The 19,574-nt window shown below is 39.7% G+C and overlaps 1 protein-coding gene across 1 annotated transcript in view; it reads right to left on the bottom strand.

Moving 5' to 3' along the window:
- Nucleotides 1-444: 444 nt before the first annotated feature.
- RAB8B (RAB8B, member RAS oncogene family) overlaps nt 445-19,574 on the bottom strand; it is a 47,358-nt gene continuing 28,228 nt past the window's right edge. The window contains exons 3-8 of the mRNA XM_084640563.1: nt 15,844-15,904; nt 14,573-14,650; nt 13,407-13,496; nt 11,607-11,672; nt 9,044-9,094; nt 445-4,687 (exon numbers count right to left, since the gene is read on the bottom strand). Of these exons, the coding sequence (XP_084496689.1) occupies nt 4,595-4,687; nt 9,044-9,094; nt 11,607-11,672; nt 13,407-13,496; nt 14,573-14,650; nt 15,844-15,904 (439 nt within the window). The 3' untranslated portion in view covers nt 445-4,594. The remainder of the gene's footprint in view (nt 4,688-9,043; nt 9,095-11,606; nt 11,673-13,406; nt 13,497-14,572; nt 14,651-15,843; nt 15,905-19,574) is intronic.

Below are 19,574 nucleotides of genomic sequence, written 5' to 3' on the forward strand. Positions count from 1 at the left end.
ATAAGCTTATTTAATCACAAATGTTAGAGATTGACTAGATGACCCAATACTGTCCACTTCTTCCCCACCCCACTTGTCTCTCTGGTAATGCAGGATTGCACCCCACTTTACATTTACTAGTGTTTGTCTAGTCTTGCTTTCAACATATGCTTTGGGAGAGTATTCCCACTCCCTAACACATATCTTTAAGTTACTCAAGTGTTCCCTCCTAGTAATCACCTTAAAACTTCCCCTTGTTCTGATGCAGAAGGAATTAGAATAGGGATAGAAGTTCTTGAAGAAGCTACTCCAAAAAAGAGTCAATTTCAGAAGCAAGCAGGCTAAACAAAACCTCAGGCATGAATTAAATTGGACCCTCCCCAACATAATCATGTGTTAGAATAGAGTGGAAATACAACTTGCATAAGATTGATTACACGGAGTTACTTCATAGAAGAAACTGAATATTTTTCATTATGTAATTTTATTTGAGATGCACATTGTTGTAAAAAAAGTTCACATGGAATAATAAAACCATTCTTTTTTAACACAGTATCAGTACACAATTAATGATTAAGTTTACAAGTTAACATGACAAGTCCACTTTATCTGCAGGATTTTCACATTACGCCTTTGGAGCAGAGATAAAATGTGCTTAAACACACATATGGTAGAACAATTCTATTTGAAAATTAAGCATTTTCTTTAGGGCCATGCTTTTTAGTCTGAATTTAGTAACTGTATATTGCATTAAAATAATTGTAATCCCAAGGAAAAGTGTCATTTGCAAAATATATGTTTATAAGGCCATAGGAATGCACTAACATGTTTAAATTCACTGGTAAAGAAAAAGTGGGAAGTCCTGCCTTTACATGGCATTTTGAAGTACAAGGTATATTAAGAGTAGAGTAATGTGGCACAAGCAGCTCGGGTGCAGTAGAGGGAAGGAGCCAATATGTGCAAACAGCTTGTCCTTAAACTTTTACCTGGCAAATTTCACTTGATTATGTAATCAGATGACCGATGCATTTCCACAAATTAGCAACACATTTATGCACTTTACATGCTATTGGTATATCTTCCAAATTGTTACCCATCAAGAGTTCACAGAAAAAAAAATGTATTTCAAAAATACACCCCGCCCCCTCCACTTTTGGCTTGTGAAAATAATGGACTTGATTTCACTCGACAAACAAAAGACTAAAAGAGGAAATGCACTTGTGACAGGAAATACCTCATTTATAAAACTGCACTTTTCAAAAACCTTGACTAGTACTGTAGAAACCCCCACATTCAATAAAGGTAAAATTGCATTACATTTAATATGTGGTTTCGAAGTTTTAACATTAAACAAACTTCAAGAGATTTAATAACTAAACCTAAATCAAGTATTCTATGTCTACTCAACAAGAACTAAGCATTTTATGTGCATGGTTTGCTGATCACAGGATTGAAAGCTATAGCAAAAGAAGCATTGAGACCATATATTTTCAGGTTTTATTTTCTCACCATTTAGAAAAAACAGAACACACTGCACAAACTGGGAGGGAAGGCAAGAGTTGTGGGGAGGAAACCCCTCACTTGACAGCAAGTAGGTTCTAGTCCTAATAAAACCCAAAGAAATGCCTGCGTTTCCTTAAAGACTAATGGAGGTCTTTAGAGCCAGGCAGGCTGCACATTTTCTGCTTTGTATAATGAATAATAGTTGGATCACCTTTGTTTTAATGGATATTAGAATGTTAGTTAGCTGAGGTATAGTCAGAGTCTTTCAAAAATTAAGATTATAGTCTTGAGTAAATTATAACAAAAAAGACTGCACAAAACATTCATACTGGTATTAGAAAAACCTGAAGCATCCAGCAACTGATGCTCAGACATAAGTTATTATTTGTCTGCTTGCCTAAAGCAAAATATAGCTAGAAAAAGTTCCCAGTGAAACATAATCAGCTGATTTACATGCTCAAATACAGCACATTTTTCAATGTCTGACAACAGACTGTACGAGTAAAGAGGTCTATGTTGACCATTATCAAAAGTTAATATACTGATAAAGTGTGGCCCCTCAACCACTTAATACTGCTGAAAAAAAATCAAATGTTTTACCTTATCCATAAAACCATAATGTTTTCACATGAAACTGGAATTTTTCAGTTTCAGCAGGGGACAGAAAAAATCATCTGTCACTAACTCCTTCTACAAATAGAGAAAGATGAGCATTATACGAACATTAAGCAAAGTGAAATATTTACTGCATCATTTTATCATGCATAAAGTGAATTTCCTATGGTCTTACCTCAAATTTATGTACAGTTTAGCATAGCTAAATGTAAGAAAATAGCAAGGATTTTTTCTTTTTAATACAACAGAGCAGATACCCCAATTTGCTGCTGCGTCAAGAAGCACTTTATAGACTCTCACTTACAGGCTCTTTCAAAAGGAAGTTCATGGAGACTAATCTTGTTTGTACACAGAACCAAACAGAAGGAAGACAGAGGAAATGCAACACAAGCAAAGCATTCCGTAAAAGTTACCAACCACAGAACATGTCAGTTTTGGTTTGCAGACAACTCCGAGATAAAAATCTGTGTGTTACGACACCAAAATAAGTCAGAGGTAAATTACTGAAAATTAACAACATTCATAACTGAAGTCATAACAGTTGCTGTATAGAAAGCATGTTGTTACCATACAGAAAACTTAACTGCATTAGCCTGTCCCAGAAAAATTTGAAGTGTAAGCCAGAGCAGCTAGGGTTGTTTTTGTTTTGAACATTTTTGCTAACTCAAAACTTTTGCTGTGCCTTCTAGTTCAGTAAGAATAGGAGATTGTGATTCACAATCTAATTACCAGGATCACTTTAATTACAATTAAGTAGCGGTGTGGGGAGAATGTGTAGAAAGCCACTTAAACTTTGGAGGAACCAGATGAAGTTTCTCAAGTCTGTTCAGGACACTAATCAAAGTCCTTTTTGGATTCACTGCTGATGGTCCACTGAATTAGTTTCAAAATATTTGAGACAGACCCCCAAGATGACAAATTCAATATCAGATATCCCAAACTGAAGCAGAGTGAAACATTAACATAATAAACAGCGGATTGGTTGTTACCACAAAGTTAACAAAGCAGACATGTCAGAAAAGTTAGCAGTTTGTCAACAAGCCAATCCATTTGCACCTTATAACCAAAGTGGTGGACTCTGTTAAGTTTGTAGTTAAAGCTAACAATCGTCAAAGTTTGGCACAACAAACTAAAGCACCAGTTTTAATCATTCATGGAGAAAGATCTGTGAAAAACAAGCAAGTGATAAAATACATAAACTAGCTTGCAGGTGTTCAGAGGAGTTAGAAAGGCAATTAAGTTTCAACTTGGCTTCTAGCAGTCTAAATCACTGTTCCAGTTTCTGATGATTAACTTCTATAATTGCCTGTGCAGACTGAAGGCTTTACACATTCAGTATCAGCTGCATAATATTGCATTATAAGCCGTGGTGTGCCATTTTCTTTTATGGGGGGGCTTAACTATAGTGACTACACAGGAAGCTAGTCTGTGCATGCCTTTGCCATCAAGGGTCAAGGTTTAGAGGTGTGACACGAATATCCTCAGCTTTGCTGTAAGTCACCCGTAGGAACTGCAGTTAACTCTTCATACATTGGAGAACAGAATGCAGGAGTTTTGAATACCCTCATTCAGCTTAGCTACCACAAGTCAGTTAAGTGATAGCTAGGATGCCCACCTGTGCTATGTTGAAGATTTCAACTCAAGTGTCATCAGAAACCAGAATAAAAATAAAAAAGATGAGTTGGGCTAATAGGAGAAAACTAGGTGAAAAATGAATGACCACTGGGGGGTCATTCACATGCTTTAAGAGTGCATTCAACAAATGAGATAAGAACTACGTCTATTTAGAAGACAACTCTGCTGTAAAAAAAGATTCTCTTAAGTTTGGTAAAAACCAATAGAAAAGAAATATCCTACATTCAGAATAGAAGATGCAGTAGCTTCTGTATGAACGGATTTGTGCATTTGTGAGAAAAACTGAATAAAAACCTATACAAGTTCTTATATGCCAATTTGTTTTAATAAGCCCCATTACCTTAAACACATCCATATAGCAGACATGTTCACATGTGTAGAGCAAAGATTACTGGAGATGTGATTTAATCTATTCTTTCTGGCTTTTTAAAATAAATTTGTAAAATAAATTTGTAAAAGAATGCACAAATCTGTTAAAGAACTTACTTACAGGACAATAAACTGTGCAAATACAAGTGTTAGATTGTGCAGTAACAGGCAATAAAAGGCTAATATGGATGTGCAAAGTTAAAAGAAATGTAGCAGCTTTTGCAACAGGCATTAAAACAGAAAGTAATGAAGAAAATTAAGTCCTGCATTTGTGTCTCCACTTCATTGCTTCCACATTTGAGAAAAAGGAGCCTGACAGGTCAATGGGCTTAGTGAGCAAAATCCACTTGATATTTTGTTTAACGCAGTCAACGTTCATTGAAGCTCTCAGCAGCAGCTTGGTGGTATTATTTCTGAGGCTTTGTGACCCTGTGCTTTCAAAGAAGCAGAAAAGGTTTTTCTAAGTGTGCTGCAGTCTATCATTAGAAGTTCATCAAAGTAGCGTGCATCGAAAGAAGCTGCTCTTCTTCGATCGATTTTCAGTTATTTTCACCGGCCCACCAGCCCCTGGTGAACTGTTGTCGTTCTGCAAAAACAAAACTATGTTATGAATGGAGAAAAGCAGCCTTAGCACTCCCCCTTTTCCTTCACTCCTCAGCCTCCAAAGCATAAGTGAAATATTGGCATCAACTGTTTTTTGTAAGCAGAGGGGCAGTTTTATTGGGTAACTGACAATTAATCTCTTGGGAGCTGGATAGTTTGGAAACTCAAATTACCACATTAATAATGCACCCATATGAAAATCCCAGCCTGAAAGAATAGCCAGCTGAGTTGCTAGGACAGTTTAGTGTGGCAAGGACCATCTTTATGATTTATGTGAAGCCTGCAGTACAGTTTTAGGACTTTTGAAATCTAAGTGTTCACTTAGTGTTCTAAGATTTATAAATATAAACTCAACAAGTACTATGCACCTCTTAGCAGGAAATGGTTGTTTAATGGTGGGAAAGAGATCCCATATGTATAATCTGTACGAAAGATGTAGACTGCTCTGGGATCCATAGAATTTAGCACACTAAAACATTATTTGTTCTTCTGAAGTTGTTTAACAAGCAAAGATATTGGAGGAACAAAGTTTGCAAAAATGGTTTGCATAACATTAATAGCACTGGTTTCAGAGTAGCAGCCGTGTTAGTCTGTATTTGCAAAAAGAAAAGGAGGACTTGTGGCACCTTAGAGACTAACCAATTTATTAGAGCATAAGCTTTCGTGAGCTACAGCTCACTTCCTCAGATGCATATCGTGGAAACTGCAGCAGGCTTTATATATACACAGAGAATATGAAACAATACCTATTCCCACCCCACTGTCCTGCTGGTAATAGCTTATCTAAAGTGATTTCCAGCACAAATCCAGGTTTTCTCACCCTCCACCCCCCCACACAAATTCACTCTCCTGCTGGTGATAGCCCATCCAAAGTGACAACTCTTTACACAATGTGCATGACAATCAAGCTGGGCTATTTCCTGCATAAATCCAGGTTCTCACATCCCCCCACCCCCATACACACAGAAACTCACTCTCCTGCTGGTAATAGCTCATCCAAACTGACCACTCTTCAAGTTAAAATCCAAGTTAAACCAGAACATCTGGGGGGGGGGGGTAGGAAAAAACAAGAGGAAACAGGCTACCTTGCATAATGACTTAGCCACTCCAAGTCTCTATTTAAGCCTAAATTAATAGTATCCAATTTGCAAATGAATTCCAATTCAGCAGTTTCTCGCTGGAGTCTGGATTTGAAGTTTTTTTGTTTTAAGATAGCGACCTTCATGTCTGTGATCGCGTGACCAGAGAGATTGAAGTGTTCTCCGACTGGTTTATGAATGTTACAATTCTTGACATCTGATTTGTGTCCATTTATTCTTTTACGTAGAGACTGTCCAGTTTGACCAATGTACATGGCAGAGGGGCATTGCTGGCACATGATGGCATATATCACATTGGTGGATGTGCAGGTGAACGAGCCTCTGATAGTGTGGCTGATGTTATTAGGCCCTGTGATGGTGTCCCCTGAATAGATATGTGGGCACAGTTGGCAACGGGCTTTGTTGCAAGGATAAGTTCCTGGGTTAGTGGTTCTGTTGTGTGGTATGTGGTTGTTGGTGAGTATTTGCTTCAGGTTGCGGGGCTGTCTGTAGGCAAGGACTGGCCTGTCTCCCAAGATTTGTGAGAGTGTTGGGTCATCCTTTAGGATAGGTTGTAGATCCTTAATAATGCGTTGGAGGGGTTTTAGTTGGGGGCTGAAGGTGACGGCTAGTGGCGTTCTGTTATTTTCTTTGTTAGGCCTGTCCTGTAGTAGGTAACTTCTGGGAACTCTTCTGGCTCTATCAATCTGTTTCTTTACTTCTGCAGGTGGGTATTGTAGTTGTAAGAAAGCTTGACAGAGATCTTGTAGGTGTTTGTCTCTGTCTGAGGGGTTGGAGCAAATGCGGTTGTATCGCAGAGCTTGGCTGTAGACGATGGATCGTGTGGTGTGGTCAGGGTGAAAGCTGGAGGCATGCAGGTAGGAATAGCGGTCAGTAGGTTTCCGGTATAGGGTGGTGTTTATGTGACCATTGTTTATTAGCACTGTAGTGTCCAGGAAGTGGATCTCTTGTGTGGACTGGACCAGGCTGAGGTTGGTGGTGGGATGGAAATTGTTGAAATCATGGTGGAATTCCTCAAGGGCTTCTTTTCCATGGGTCCAGATGATGAAGATGTCATCAATATAGCGCAAGTAGAGTAGGGGCTTTAGGGGACGAGAGCTGAGGAAGCGTTGTTCTAAATCAGCCATAAAAATGTTGGCATACTGTGGGGCCATGCGGGTACCCATAGCAGTGCCGCTGATCTGAAGGTATACATTGTCCCCAAATGTGAAGTAGTTATGGGTAAGGACAAAGTCACAAAGTTCAGCCACCAGGTTAGCCGTGACATTATCGGGGATAGTGTTCTTGACGGCTTGTAGTCCATCTTTGTGTGGAATGTTGGTGTAGAGGGCTTCTACATCCATAGTGGCCAGGATGGTGTTATCAGGAAGATCACCGATGGATTGTAGTTTCCTCAGGAAGTCAGTGGTGTCTCGAAGGTAGCTGGGAGTGCTGGTAGCGTAGGGCCTGAGGAGGGAGTCTACATAGCCAGACAATCCTGCTGTCAGGGTGCCAATGCCTGAGATGATGGGGCGCCCAGGATTTCCAGGTTTATGGATCTTGGGTAGTAGATAGAATATCCCAGGTCGGGGTTCCAGGGGTGTGTCTGTGCGGATTTGATCTTGTGCTTTTTCAGGAAGTTTCTTGAGCAAATGCTGTAGTTGCTTTTGGTAACTCTCAGTGGGATCAGAGGGTAATGGCTTGTAGAAACTCGTGTTGGAGAGCTGCCGAGCAGCCTCTTGTTCATATTCCGACCTATTCATGACGACAACAGCACCTCCTTTGTCAGCCTTTTTGATTATGATGTCAGAGTTGTTTCTGAGGCTGTGGATGGCATTGCGTTCCGCATGGCTGAGGTTATGGGGCAAGTGATGCTGCTTTTCCACAATTTCAGCCCGTGCACGTCGGCGGAAGCACTCTATGTAGAAGTCCAGTCTGCTGTTTCGACCTTCAGGAGGAGTCCACCTAGAATCCCTCTTTCTGTAGTGTTGGTAGGGAGACCTCTGTGGATTAGTATGCTGTTCAGAGGTATTTTGGAAATATTCCTTGAGTCGGAGACGTCGAAAATAGGATTCTAGGTCACCACAGAACTGTATCATGTTCGTGGGGGTGGAGGGGCAGAAGGAGAGGCCCCGAGATAGAACAGCTGCTTCTGCTGGGCTGAGAGTATAGTTGGATAGGTTAACAATATTGCTAGGTGGGTTGAGGGAACCATTGCTGTGGCCCCTTGTAGCATGTAGTAGTTTAGAAAGTTTAGTGTCCTTTTTCTTTTGTAGAGAAGCAAAATGTGCGTTGTAAATGGCTTGTCTAGTTTTAGTAAAATCCAGCCACGAGGAAGTTTGTGTGGAAGGTTGGCATAGCTAAATTATTGTCCACTGATAAGTGACAAAATACTGAAAATTGAAATCAAGTAGTTTACCTAGAAGGCTTGTGCCAATGTCCTTTTTTAGAAATAGGTAATGATGACTGATCATTGTTCTATGTATTCTGCCCCTCCCATGCACAGAGGGCCCATACAGTAAGAGGATCTTACTGATATGTAAATTTAGGGTCAATTCCCAAGCCTCTCGTGTTCAAGAGTCATTAAAGCAAACCATAGCTGAAACTTTAAGGTTAAACATTTTCCATGTTAAATACCTCATTGTGAAATGCATGTACCTTTGCAAAGTTTCTTTTAACAAAGGTTTTCAGGCATGATATCTGCCTGAAGGTGTTTATTATTTTTTTGAAAGTGAGCAAAAGAGGGTCAGCTACTTTTGAGTATGAGAAGGAAATTTAACACTTCCTCAAAGGGGGAGGGGGGAAGAGGGGAAATACTATTTGTAAGAATAGCGCCATAGTAGAAACTTGTGCACATGCAGTATATTTTGCACAGTCCCCTAGTCTGAGCGAAAGTGTGAAAAGTAAAAGTAAAATAAAGACTGCTATAATGAATGCACACAAGGGGGCAGAGTGGAACCTTAACTCTGGTATTTCTCATTTACAGAAAGTTTCTGTGCAGCTTTGATGTTCTCTACATAGTTTTGTAGAGAATTTAATCACAAGTGCTGAACAGTAAGAGCAGCATTGCCTGCCTTCACTTGTAAATCGCAAGTCTATGCAGAGACTGATTCTTTTGCCAGTCACAAAGCTTCTGGTTAGATTACTGTAAAAACAGTGGGTTTTCCTAGAAGTATAAAACTGAAGTGTTTTAACACGGTCCTTGTAACAGCCTGCACCATGCACAGAGGTTCATGTATTGTGAAGCGAAAGGTACAAACCATTTTTCTGTTGAGTTTTGTCATTATATCCCGTGCAAGTGTGAAGAATGCCTGAAACCAAGGAGAAGGGAACATTAGAGACAAATGGTCTAATTTGGACAAATGGAGACAAATTGAATGGTCTTACATGTTTAGTAACCATGGTCTACAAAATATGCAATATTAAAAATTACATCAAAGGCACTAAGTGTGCAATGGATACTTTCTCATATGGCAATAGTCATGCTTTATAATCTGGTGTTTAGGTCAGCATCCTTCACCCCATCTTCTGCTGTTGAGCAGCCCTTCTACTGAGGCAGTTCACTGCTGTACATTAGACTGCTTTTCAAAGACTTAGGGCCAGAGTCCGAATTCAAACATGCAGCACGTGTATCAAGTTGTGTGCTGTGGTTAGAATCTAGCCTTTCAGGAGCACCATTCAAGGTGGAAAAGCTCAAGAGTTAGCTTGTAACAGAAAATTCAAAAGCTCCATTTCCTTTTGTCCCTGCCAATGCTTTGCACATAGGTTCCCAGCCAACCCACCTACTCCCACAGCCAAAAACCACTTTGGCTTGTTTGTGCCATGCTCTGTTTGACAGTTGGGCTAATCAGATAGGGATACAAGTTGAGTGATGGCCAGAGTTTATTTTTTAAGGCAACTAAAATCCTCAATTCTCAGGGACCAAAAGGAAAGTGGAATTTCAGGTGAAGGCTTAGAACTGGAGACAAAGTTCTCAAGGGAAAGAATGGGAGTGAGTATGTGTCAGGGGGCTGAGGACGGGAAAGCATGCATTTACAAAGGAGAAAAAATGACAACAGCACAAACTGAGTTCCATACATGATTCACTTATTAACAGAATTAAGTGTTAACCTCTAGAAGTTAAGTGGTTGGAAAGAAGATTCAAGATTTACACATTACATTTGAGTCTGACATGCCTATTACAGGTCTTTATATAATAAAGAGGAGAGGAAAACATGAAAATTCTACAAGTTAGCCAGGCAGCTAGCTTGGAGCTCTGGCTCTTGGTGCCAATGTATCCCCTGCATTTAATTATGAAGGGTAGGAATAATGATGAAATTGCAGGATGCTCCTGACACTTAAGCAGCAAAAAATACCAGAGTGAGTGAACAACTGGAATAAGGGACATGCTTTTATCTAAAGTCCACTCCTTATTATCCACTATTAATATTAACATTATTCATTTTCACAATTCTGAAGACCACTACAAACAGAAAAGCATTGGTATAGAAATAACCTTAAATAGGTCAAATGCTATACGTGATGCAGGACAATGAAAACAGAAATCCATTCTAGCTATGAACTATATAATGTGCCACACACTTCTCAATTTACAAAATTACTTTAGTGGTATCGTATATCAGTTGAGCTATTTTTAAAAATGCACATGTTAATTTCCACAATTTCAAGTTCATAATTGTGAACTTAATGCTTATTGAAGCCTCAAAAACAAGAGAGTGTACCCTCCCTTTTATATATTCTTTGGAAAGCTTTTAGAACGCAGCGGCCTCCAGAAGAAAGCATTTACCAGCTGTTTTGCCTCTTATGCTATTTTTTTTACCTTCAACCAGTATTAGTTTTTAAGAACACTCTAAAAAAAAAAAAAAGATTGCTATAGGTCATGACTGGTGTCTAGTCATTAAAAGATCTGTACATTTAAGCCCTCTTGAATGAACTGATAGCTTAATCCTCCCTAAAGAAAGCACCAAAGTAACTGCTCTTGGAGTCCTTACTATTTTCTTCTTTTAGGTCATTTTAAGATAACTTATTTTGTGTGGGTATATATAAACACTGTTTGTGTGGGATTCTCTGGCAATTCAGCATCGACAGTCTCAAGCTTCATTTCCTTATCCTCTTCTAGTAAAGGTCTGAGCAATCAGTGATGATGTGGTCCACTCAGTGAGTTCAACTCATAACTCTATTTGCAGAAAAATATATAGTTGTCCAATAAGATGGCAATCATAATTTAAAAGCAGGAAAAAATTATAGCAAGTGAAGCTATATGGACAGCCTGACTTACTCTGAGCTACTCTTTCAACTTAGTGAGCAGACCATCTGCTAGCCAAGATATATTTGGTCCTCTTGGCGAATGACAGGGAGAAACTGAATATGTACAGCGTGTATCCAGTAGCAATATGAAATCTATCTCTAGAAAGAGAAAATACTAGTGTACTGTGGTAGCACCTCGAGTCCAGAACCCTACTGTGCTAGGCACTGGATAAACATAGAAGTCTGTTCCAAAAGCAGGCACAATTTAAGTATCTAGACACCTTTTAGTTACCAGTAAGTGTACCACTATACTATCTGCAACATTAATAAAAAGTCACTATTAACATCCATCTACAAATGTAGAAATATTAGCAGAAGACATCTGGTGTTTTGGATGCTACAAAGACATACTCAAATAAAGCAAAATTGACAGCACATGAAGACATAAGAGCAAAGTGGTCAATACCACATTATGCATCAGGTCTGAAAAGTTAATAGTTAGAAATCACATTGCAAGCAACACTATGTAACAGTATTTAAGTTTTAAGACAACAAAAAACGTAATTCCAATCTTACCTCTTCCACATTTATGCTGGATTTTGCACTTGTCTCTAGAAACTTGATTCCATAATCTATTGCTAACTGGAAGACAGGTTTTTAAAAGTTTTGGTATTTATAAATTAAGTTTGCAAAGTGACAAGTCATTATGTCAGCTAATAATGGAGCGGTGGCTCCACTAAGGGTGTAACCAAGTTGATATAATAATCCCAAATGTACTTTCTTTGCACTGGAAAAATGTTAACATTACGCTTTTCCTGAAGAGTTGTATAGCATTTAATGAAGGACTAAATCAACAATTGCTATAGAAGCTTGAATGGTTCCTACAGAAATTGAGAGAATAGCTTAAGGGTTTTCTGAACTGTGGACCAGACCCTCTGCTGGTGTAAACTGATGTAGCTACACTGAATTGTATCCCCACCACAGAATATTACCAGAGGCAGATCCTGATGTAAGTCTTGTCTATTCTGTAGCTTTTTTAAATTATTGTATGCAAATCACTCAAGTTCTATAGGACTTTTCCTATGGATACCAAAAGTTTAATTAAGAAAAAAAGTCTTAATAGTAGTCTAAGACATTCATATGCAGGTGTAGATAATCCTACCAGTTACCCACTAGCCAGTATCCTAATACTTGAAATTATAGTATATACAACCCATGTGTGCAGCCCTACTTCAGGATCCTTAGAAAGTGTCCCAGAACGTTAAAACCACTAACTTTACCCTTAATACGGCTATTTTAACATATTCGTAATTCGCCATTGCAAAAAACAGTGATTCAGAGAATGATCAACCACAATGCACTCAAATGACATCCTGATTATTCTCCCTTTTTAGGTTCCCTCAAAAGGGAAGAATTGTGTTATCATAGGGAAGGCCAACATTTAGAACATCTCACTGGAGAGGAGTATTGAAGCTCAATTGGATTCCATATATTAAGTACCATCTTAAAAAAAGATTGACATCCTACGATGTGTAGAAGGTTCTAAAGCAGAGGTGGGCAAACTATGGCCTGCGGGCCATATCCGGCCCACGGGACCCTCCTGCCCGGCCCCCGAGCTCCTGGCCCAGGAGGCTAGCCCCCGGCCTCTCCCCTGCCATTCCCCCTCCCCCACAGCCTCAGCTCACTGCACCTCTGGCACAATGCTCTGGGTGGCGGGGCTGTGAGCTCTTGCTGGGCAGCGCAGCTGCAGAGCCGTGGCCTGACCCGGTGGTGTGGCTGGCTCCAGCCAGGCAGCATGGCTACCTGTCCTGGTGCTCGGGCAGTGCAGCTGTAGTGCTGCCAACCACCGGTGCTTCAGGCAGCACAGTAAGGGGGCAGGGATCGGGGGGTGGGGGTTGAATAGAGGGAAGGGGAGTTCAGGATGGTGTGCGGGGGTGCGGGTGTGGATAGGGGCTGGGGCAGTCCGGAAGGAGATGGGGGGGTTGGATGGGGGTGGCAGGGGTCCTGGGGGGGGGGGGGGGACAGTCAGGAATGAGAGCAGGGGTTGGATGGGGTGGCAGGGGGCAGTCAGGGGCAGGGGTCCAGGGTCGGTCAGGGAACAGGAGTCCCAGGGGGGTCGTCAGGGGGCGAGAAGCTGGGCGGGGGGGTCAGATAGGGTGTGGGGGCCAGGCCACACCTGGCTGTTTGGGGAGACAGCCTCCCCTAACCGGCCCTCCAAAAAGTTTGCCTGCCCCAGTTCTAAAAGCAGAAAGGAATTAAAAAGACTGATTATTTTGTTTGGTGGTGCTAAAAGTAGAGTAACAAGCATCATTAAGAACAGTAGATCAGAGAAAATATTAGGCCTTTATTAAAGAATTTAGTAGTCCAAAAATGTACCTTCTCTCCTTTTTCTTTTGAGACTTGTCTCTTTTCATTCATATCACATTTATTACCCAAAATCATTCTTTCCACATCTGAAGAGGCATGCTGAAGGGAAAAATAAGCTCTTGTTAAAGCAGCATAGAGTTAAAGATAAATCTTCACCTATCAGAAACAGATCCACACATTAGACAATAAGAACTCATTAATAAAACCCTAATAAGGGCATCAGTGGTGAAAGAGAGAAGAAAAGCTTTTTGAAAGGCTTAATAAAGTATTTTTCTTAATTTTGAACATCTAGGGCATCAGCATGTAGATGTCCTGCTTGACTTCAGAATGAAGTTATTAAAATAAGACTGATGTTTACTGACTTGCAAAGTGGTCACAAATTGCCTGATTAGTCAAGAATGGAAGCACACTGATCTTGAGTAAAAGGCTTTTCTAACCCTTGTCACCAATGACCAGTCTGATGTGATGTATCAGAAGTCTCCTTGGGATAGTCCCTTCTTTGCGAGGTCCAATAGTCAAATGAACCAGAGAATGGTAGCAGGTTTCTTTTTCTGAGAGCAAGTAGAATAAAATTCTGTCACCACCAGATTAAGCCTTATTTTGCTTGGATCTAATGCTCAAGCCTTCCTATTCCCAATTCCTTTAGCACTGCCTTCAGATTCAAGTATGGTCAATGTATTTGCTATTCAAATAGTTTACAAGGTGAGGGAAAACAAACACAACTGAAGTTTAACATAAGAACAAAGGCAAAATTTGGACAACAGGGTATTGAATGTACACAAGCAGGTAAATCTACACTTAAACACTACCAGAATAGTGTTAGGCATTTCTCAACTTCACCAAGAGATACTGAAAACAGGTCTCCTTCTCATCTCTTAGCCATACTTCAAAGCAAAGGTTAAGCTAAAGGCATCCACTGGAAGCAAGCTGTTTTGAAATCCTTGCTCTACATGATCATTTTTGAATGACAGTCTCTAACTTTCCTCTTCCAGCCCATGGTAAACCGGAAAGCCACCCTGTGCTCAAGGACGACTGCTTTGGTTTACATCCATTCTAACTTGGCTACACATATATACCCCTTCGCTGAAAGAAAATAAAATTGCTCAGATGTTGGTCATTGCTTTGGAGAAGTTACAGAATATCAACAGATGCAGCTTATTTCCCCAATCACCTACCTCTTCTATGTTCCTTATCCAGTTTTTAATGTTGTCAAAAGACTTCTCATTTGTGATGTCATATACCAGCATAATTCCCTGTGGAGGAAAAACAAAACAATCTAATCTTAATATTAGTTTAGATTTGATGTACATATTGCTTGTTTGCAGTTAAAACGCCTAAAAAGTCAGTAAGCCGCATATACCTTTATAATTAACAGCCCTTTCTGAAGACTTTATATGATCTCTCTTTGAATAAATTTTGAATGGTCTTGACCCAATAAATATCCATTAATTGTCTCCTATTGTTTTTAAACATAGGATAATTATGCTCTTAAAATATTAAGTTAAAACTAGCTAAACTATGGTGAGCAAGAATTTGTAAATTCTATAACTAAAAAGGCAGCCAGCAGTTGGTCTTACTAGAAAGAAAGATTGTGACCACCATAAATTAACCATGATCTGATATCCTGTTTGTCTTAAGTAAGCCATGTTTACAACATGTATTCAATGTTCACTATGCATCACCACACCCCCACCCCTTAAAAGGGTCTAGGAACAGCTTTTGTAAGATGCTGCTTGCCCAGGGCAAGTAGCTCTACTTGACAGACGAGTAGAGTTTTATAGCAAGGCTGATACTGAATGTTGTCAAGGCAAATCTGCTCTTCCATAGCTGTGTGTATGCACGTGCATCTCCCTGTAACATGGTGGCAGTAAAAGTAAAAAAAGCCAGACTGTAACTGCATTAATGCCTGACCTAGGATGTCTCAGTCATGGTATGTTGTGAATAGCTCTGTCACATAAGGGTGTGTCAAAATGTAAGAAACTATTTAAAAGTCAAATAGTTCACTAACTAGAACCAGTAGCAGTTGCACTAGAGACAATTTATATACTTGATCATGTCTGATTCTAGCGGCAGCATTCTAGAGCTGCTGAAGGGGACACACAGCAGGAAAACCAACTCAGTCAAATTCACTTTTAATATTACCAGACATATCACCTATCCTGCTATCACTTGAAACAAGGAAAATGTTGATTGCATAAAAACAAAACTTGGTGAATTAAGCCTCGTGTCCAGAGAGAGATTGTGACTATATACAAGATGGAGGGGCAGAAAACTGGAGAACAAGATTTCACAAAAACCGCAGTGGTCCTGAAATAATCTGTTATCCCCTATCTTTGAGTTATTATTTCTCTCTAGCAAGACAGGTTGAACCCTTTAAACCTAAGGAAGCAAACTAATTACGATTTTAGTTAGACCTGAACAGATAACACTCCAAACACGCACTCACCATGGCTCCTCTGTAGTATGCTGTTGTGATTGTGCGGAATCTCTCCTGACCAGCCGTATCCCTAGAATTTGGTGAAAACAGACACTTGTTTGTTTATTGTTTTTAAACCTTGTTTTCACTACTTTCAGAATCCAAAAAAACCAAAAAGGTAATGAATGTGTTGATACGCCTGGATATTAAGAAAAGTACCCTTTAAAAAGGGTTAAATAAGTTTATCTTTCTCCTTTACACTCAAAAAAGGAGCAACAAACCATTATACTGAGATTGATATTTATGAGGGGAAATAGCAGGGTGGATAAAAATAATTTTTTTTAAACAAAAATTTTAAATCATTGAATTTTTTAAAATTTAAATAGGATTTTTTTGATAAAACGTTTTTTGAGGAAAAAACCTATCTAAAGATAGTTTTAATTAAGATATCTCTGAGCTATAATGTATCTCATCATGGAATAGGGATTATAAATTCTAATTCTATAGTATGAGACAATATATTCATGTAATGTTTAAGAAAAGTTTTGTAAATGAGTTCCAATAGTTCATAGATTAGGGACTCAATTTTATGGAGGTCCAGGGGCTTCTGTATATATTATTTAGGTTAATCTTTCTAACTACCCAATGGGATTCAGTGCTCAGTCTAGATCAGGGATCGGCAACCTTTGGCATGGGGCCCATCAGAGAAATCCATAGTGGGTCGGGCCGGTTTGTTTACCTGCAGTGTCGGCAGGTTTGGCCAATCGCAGCTCCCACTGGCCGCGGTTTGCTGTTCCAGGCTAATGGGGGCTGAGGGAAGTGGCAGCCAGCACATTGCAGGCCAATGGGGGCTGCAGGAAACCGTGGGGACCGAGGGATGTGCTGGCTGCCACTTCCCGCAGCCCCCATTTGCCTGGAACGACCAACTGCTGCTAGTGGGAGCGGCGATTGGCCAAACCTGCGGACGCTGCAGGTAAACAAACCGTCCCGGCCCGCCGAACCTGCAGACACTGCAGGTAAACAAACTGTCCCGGCCCGCTAGCAGCTTTCCCTGATGGGCCATGTGCCAAAGGTTGCCGATCCCTGGTCTAGAAGATACCATCTGAGATGCTTAGTTTTGCAGTTCTCAAACTGTGGATTTGTGTCTCCAGAGAAAACATGCTTGTTAACAGCAAAAATGTTTATTTATTTATTTACAAACACAGACAGACGGAGGTGAGAAATAACAGACTTCAACCCTATTGTCCCTCTACAAATTTGTGCACATAGAATCAGTCCCTTACCACTCTCTAAAAGTGCAAAGTTTCAAAAAGTTCGATGAATAGAAGATTGTTGGGGCAGAATAGATCTGGACAAGGAAAAGAAGTCTGGAGATAATGTGAGAAGGGAGCTACAGGCAGTAGAAACAAAAGTGAAACTGTTAGAGCAGCACATTCCAGAAGTCTTGATGTCTTTCTGAGCGTAGCCTTCATTGATTTGAGATCTACCCTACCATTCTCTCACTAGAAAGGAAAACCTATAATGGCAGCAGGCCGTGAGAGACCCCCAGTTCAGGAATATTTTAATGACGTTCCTCTACCTGCGGGTAAGACAGGCATGCATGCAAAATGCAAAAAGTGCAACAATGAAATGCAAGGCCTGGCTGCCCGAATGAAACAACATCATGAGAAGTGTTCCTTCTTAGGAGAAAGCTGCGTTGAAGATGATGAAAGCAACATGTCTGAACCTGCAGGATCTTCAGATTGGTAAACTTTTATTTCATACTTCTTTCTTATGGACTGCCTGTTTTCCTTCTGGTCTATTCTTAAATTCTCATGTTTGAGCAAAAAATATAGTTGTTACTCTATGGTATTATCATTTTAGATGCAGTTGTGATAAAAAATAGCTGAAATAGGCTGATCTTCCTTTTACAATTTCAATTTTAAAATAGTACTAAGTGTCAAGGAATGCAATGAGTAATACTAAATGAGAAGTATGGTAATAATAATTAAATAACTGCATTGATTTATTGTGTTTAGGAGAATCCATCCTCAACATACAGGATTCTGAAGACTATCCACCTTCAAGATCACCATCATTTTCTATAGTTTCAGAGTTATCTGCCAATGATAGTGTTTCAGTCACATCATATATGTCACATAGCCACAGTATATCACCTGTAGAAAAAAGAAAAAAAAAAAATCTCCATCATCCAGAAACAGCCATAGATAAGTTTGTGATAAGAACCAGCAGATTAGAAAAAGAGGTAATTGATGAAAAAATTGCCCAGTTTGTTTATGCAACAAAAACTCTCCTTTCCATATGACTGAGACCCCACACTTCATTAGTTCAGTCCAGTCATTAAGACCAGGATACAGTCCACCCAACAGAGCTGATGATGCAGGCTAATTGCTGGAGAAAGTGTATGAAAGAGAAATTGAGCAGTGTGCAAAAGCTCCAGAGGGTAAAATTGTTAACCTGAGTCTTGATGGATGGAGCAATGTCCACAATGATCCTGTTGTGTGTGCTTGTGGGACAACAGAAGAAGGGAATGTCTACCTTACAGAAACAATTGATACGTCAGGAAATGCACACACACCAGAATACTTACAAGTAGCAGCAGTAAAAGCTATAACAAACTGAAAAAAAAAAATTCAAAAAGTTTAGTATGCAGCTTGGTCACAGACAATGCTGCAAATGTATCCAAGATGAGAAGAAATTATTTAGAAGAGAGTGAAGAGTCCCAAGCTAATAACATACAGTTGCCATGCTCATTTGGTGCACCTCCTAGCCAAAGACTTCAGTGTTCCAGAAATAAAGCCTAATGTCGTTGAAATTGCAAAATACTTCCATAACAACCACTTTGCAGCAGCTGCTCTGAAAAAAAATGGGAGGAACCAAGCAAACTCTCCTATATGACGTACGATGGAACTCGGTAGTGGAGTGTTTCCTGCACTATATCAAGAACGGGCCCAATCTAATGACAGTTTGTGAACAAAATCATGAAAAAAATAGATGGCACTGTCACAGCCAAAGTTCTCAAGACTGGGCTTAAGAGAAATGTTGAACACATGCTGAGTACCCTGAAGCCTATTTCTGTAGCCTTGAACAAAATGCAGGGAAATAGCTGTATTATTGCTGACATAGTAGAAATTTGTAAGGAATCGAGTGCGATCTTAAAAAGAAAAATATGCAATGACAGAGTTAAATTACAAGCATTAAAAAAAACCGAATGGGACAAGCACCATCTCCAGCTCATTTTCTTGCAGATATTCTCAATACTCGGTACCAGGGTCAAACCATAATGGCTGAAGAAGAGGAGTTGGCTATGACATGGACATCCAACAATCATCCCTCCATAATGCCAACTATAACAAACTTCAGAGCTAAGGGTGAACCATTCAAGAAATATATATTTGCTGATGATATTTTAAAGAAAGTCACACCAGTGAACTGGTGGAAGTCACTTAAGCACTTGGATTCAGAAACTGTTGAAGTGATAATCTCACTTTTAAACACAGTAGTTTCTTCGTTGGTGTAGAAAGAATATTTTCTTCCTTTGGACTAATTCATTCCAAATTGAGAAATCCTTTGGGACCTGAAAAAGCAGGAAAGCTTGTTTTTCTTTTCCAGATTATGAAGAAACAGGAAAATGAAGGTGAAGACGACCGAGTTAACTGCAGAAGCCAATATTTTAAATTTCTCATGTTGACCTGGCTGACAGTCGATTTAATTTTTGTGGGGTTTTTTTTTTAATATTTCATTTAAACTCTTTTAGTTAA

The sequence above is a fragment of the Lepidochelys olivacea genome (genome assembly GCF_965140295.1).
Source record: "Lepidochelys olivacea isolate rLepOli2 genome assembly, chromosome: 10".
Taxonomy (NCBI): domain Eukaryota; kingdom Metazoa; phylum Chordata; order Testudines; family Cheloniidae; genus Lepidochelys; species Lepidochelys olivacea.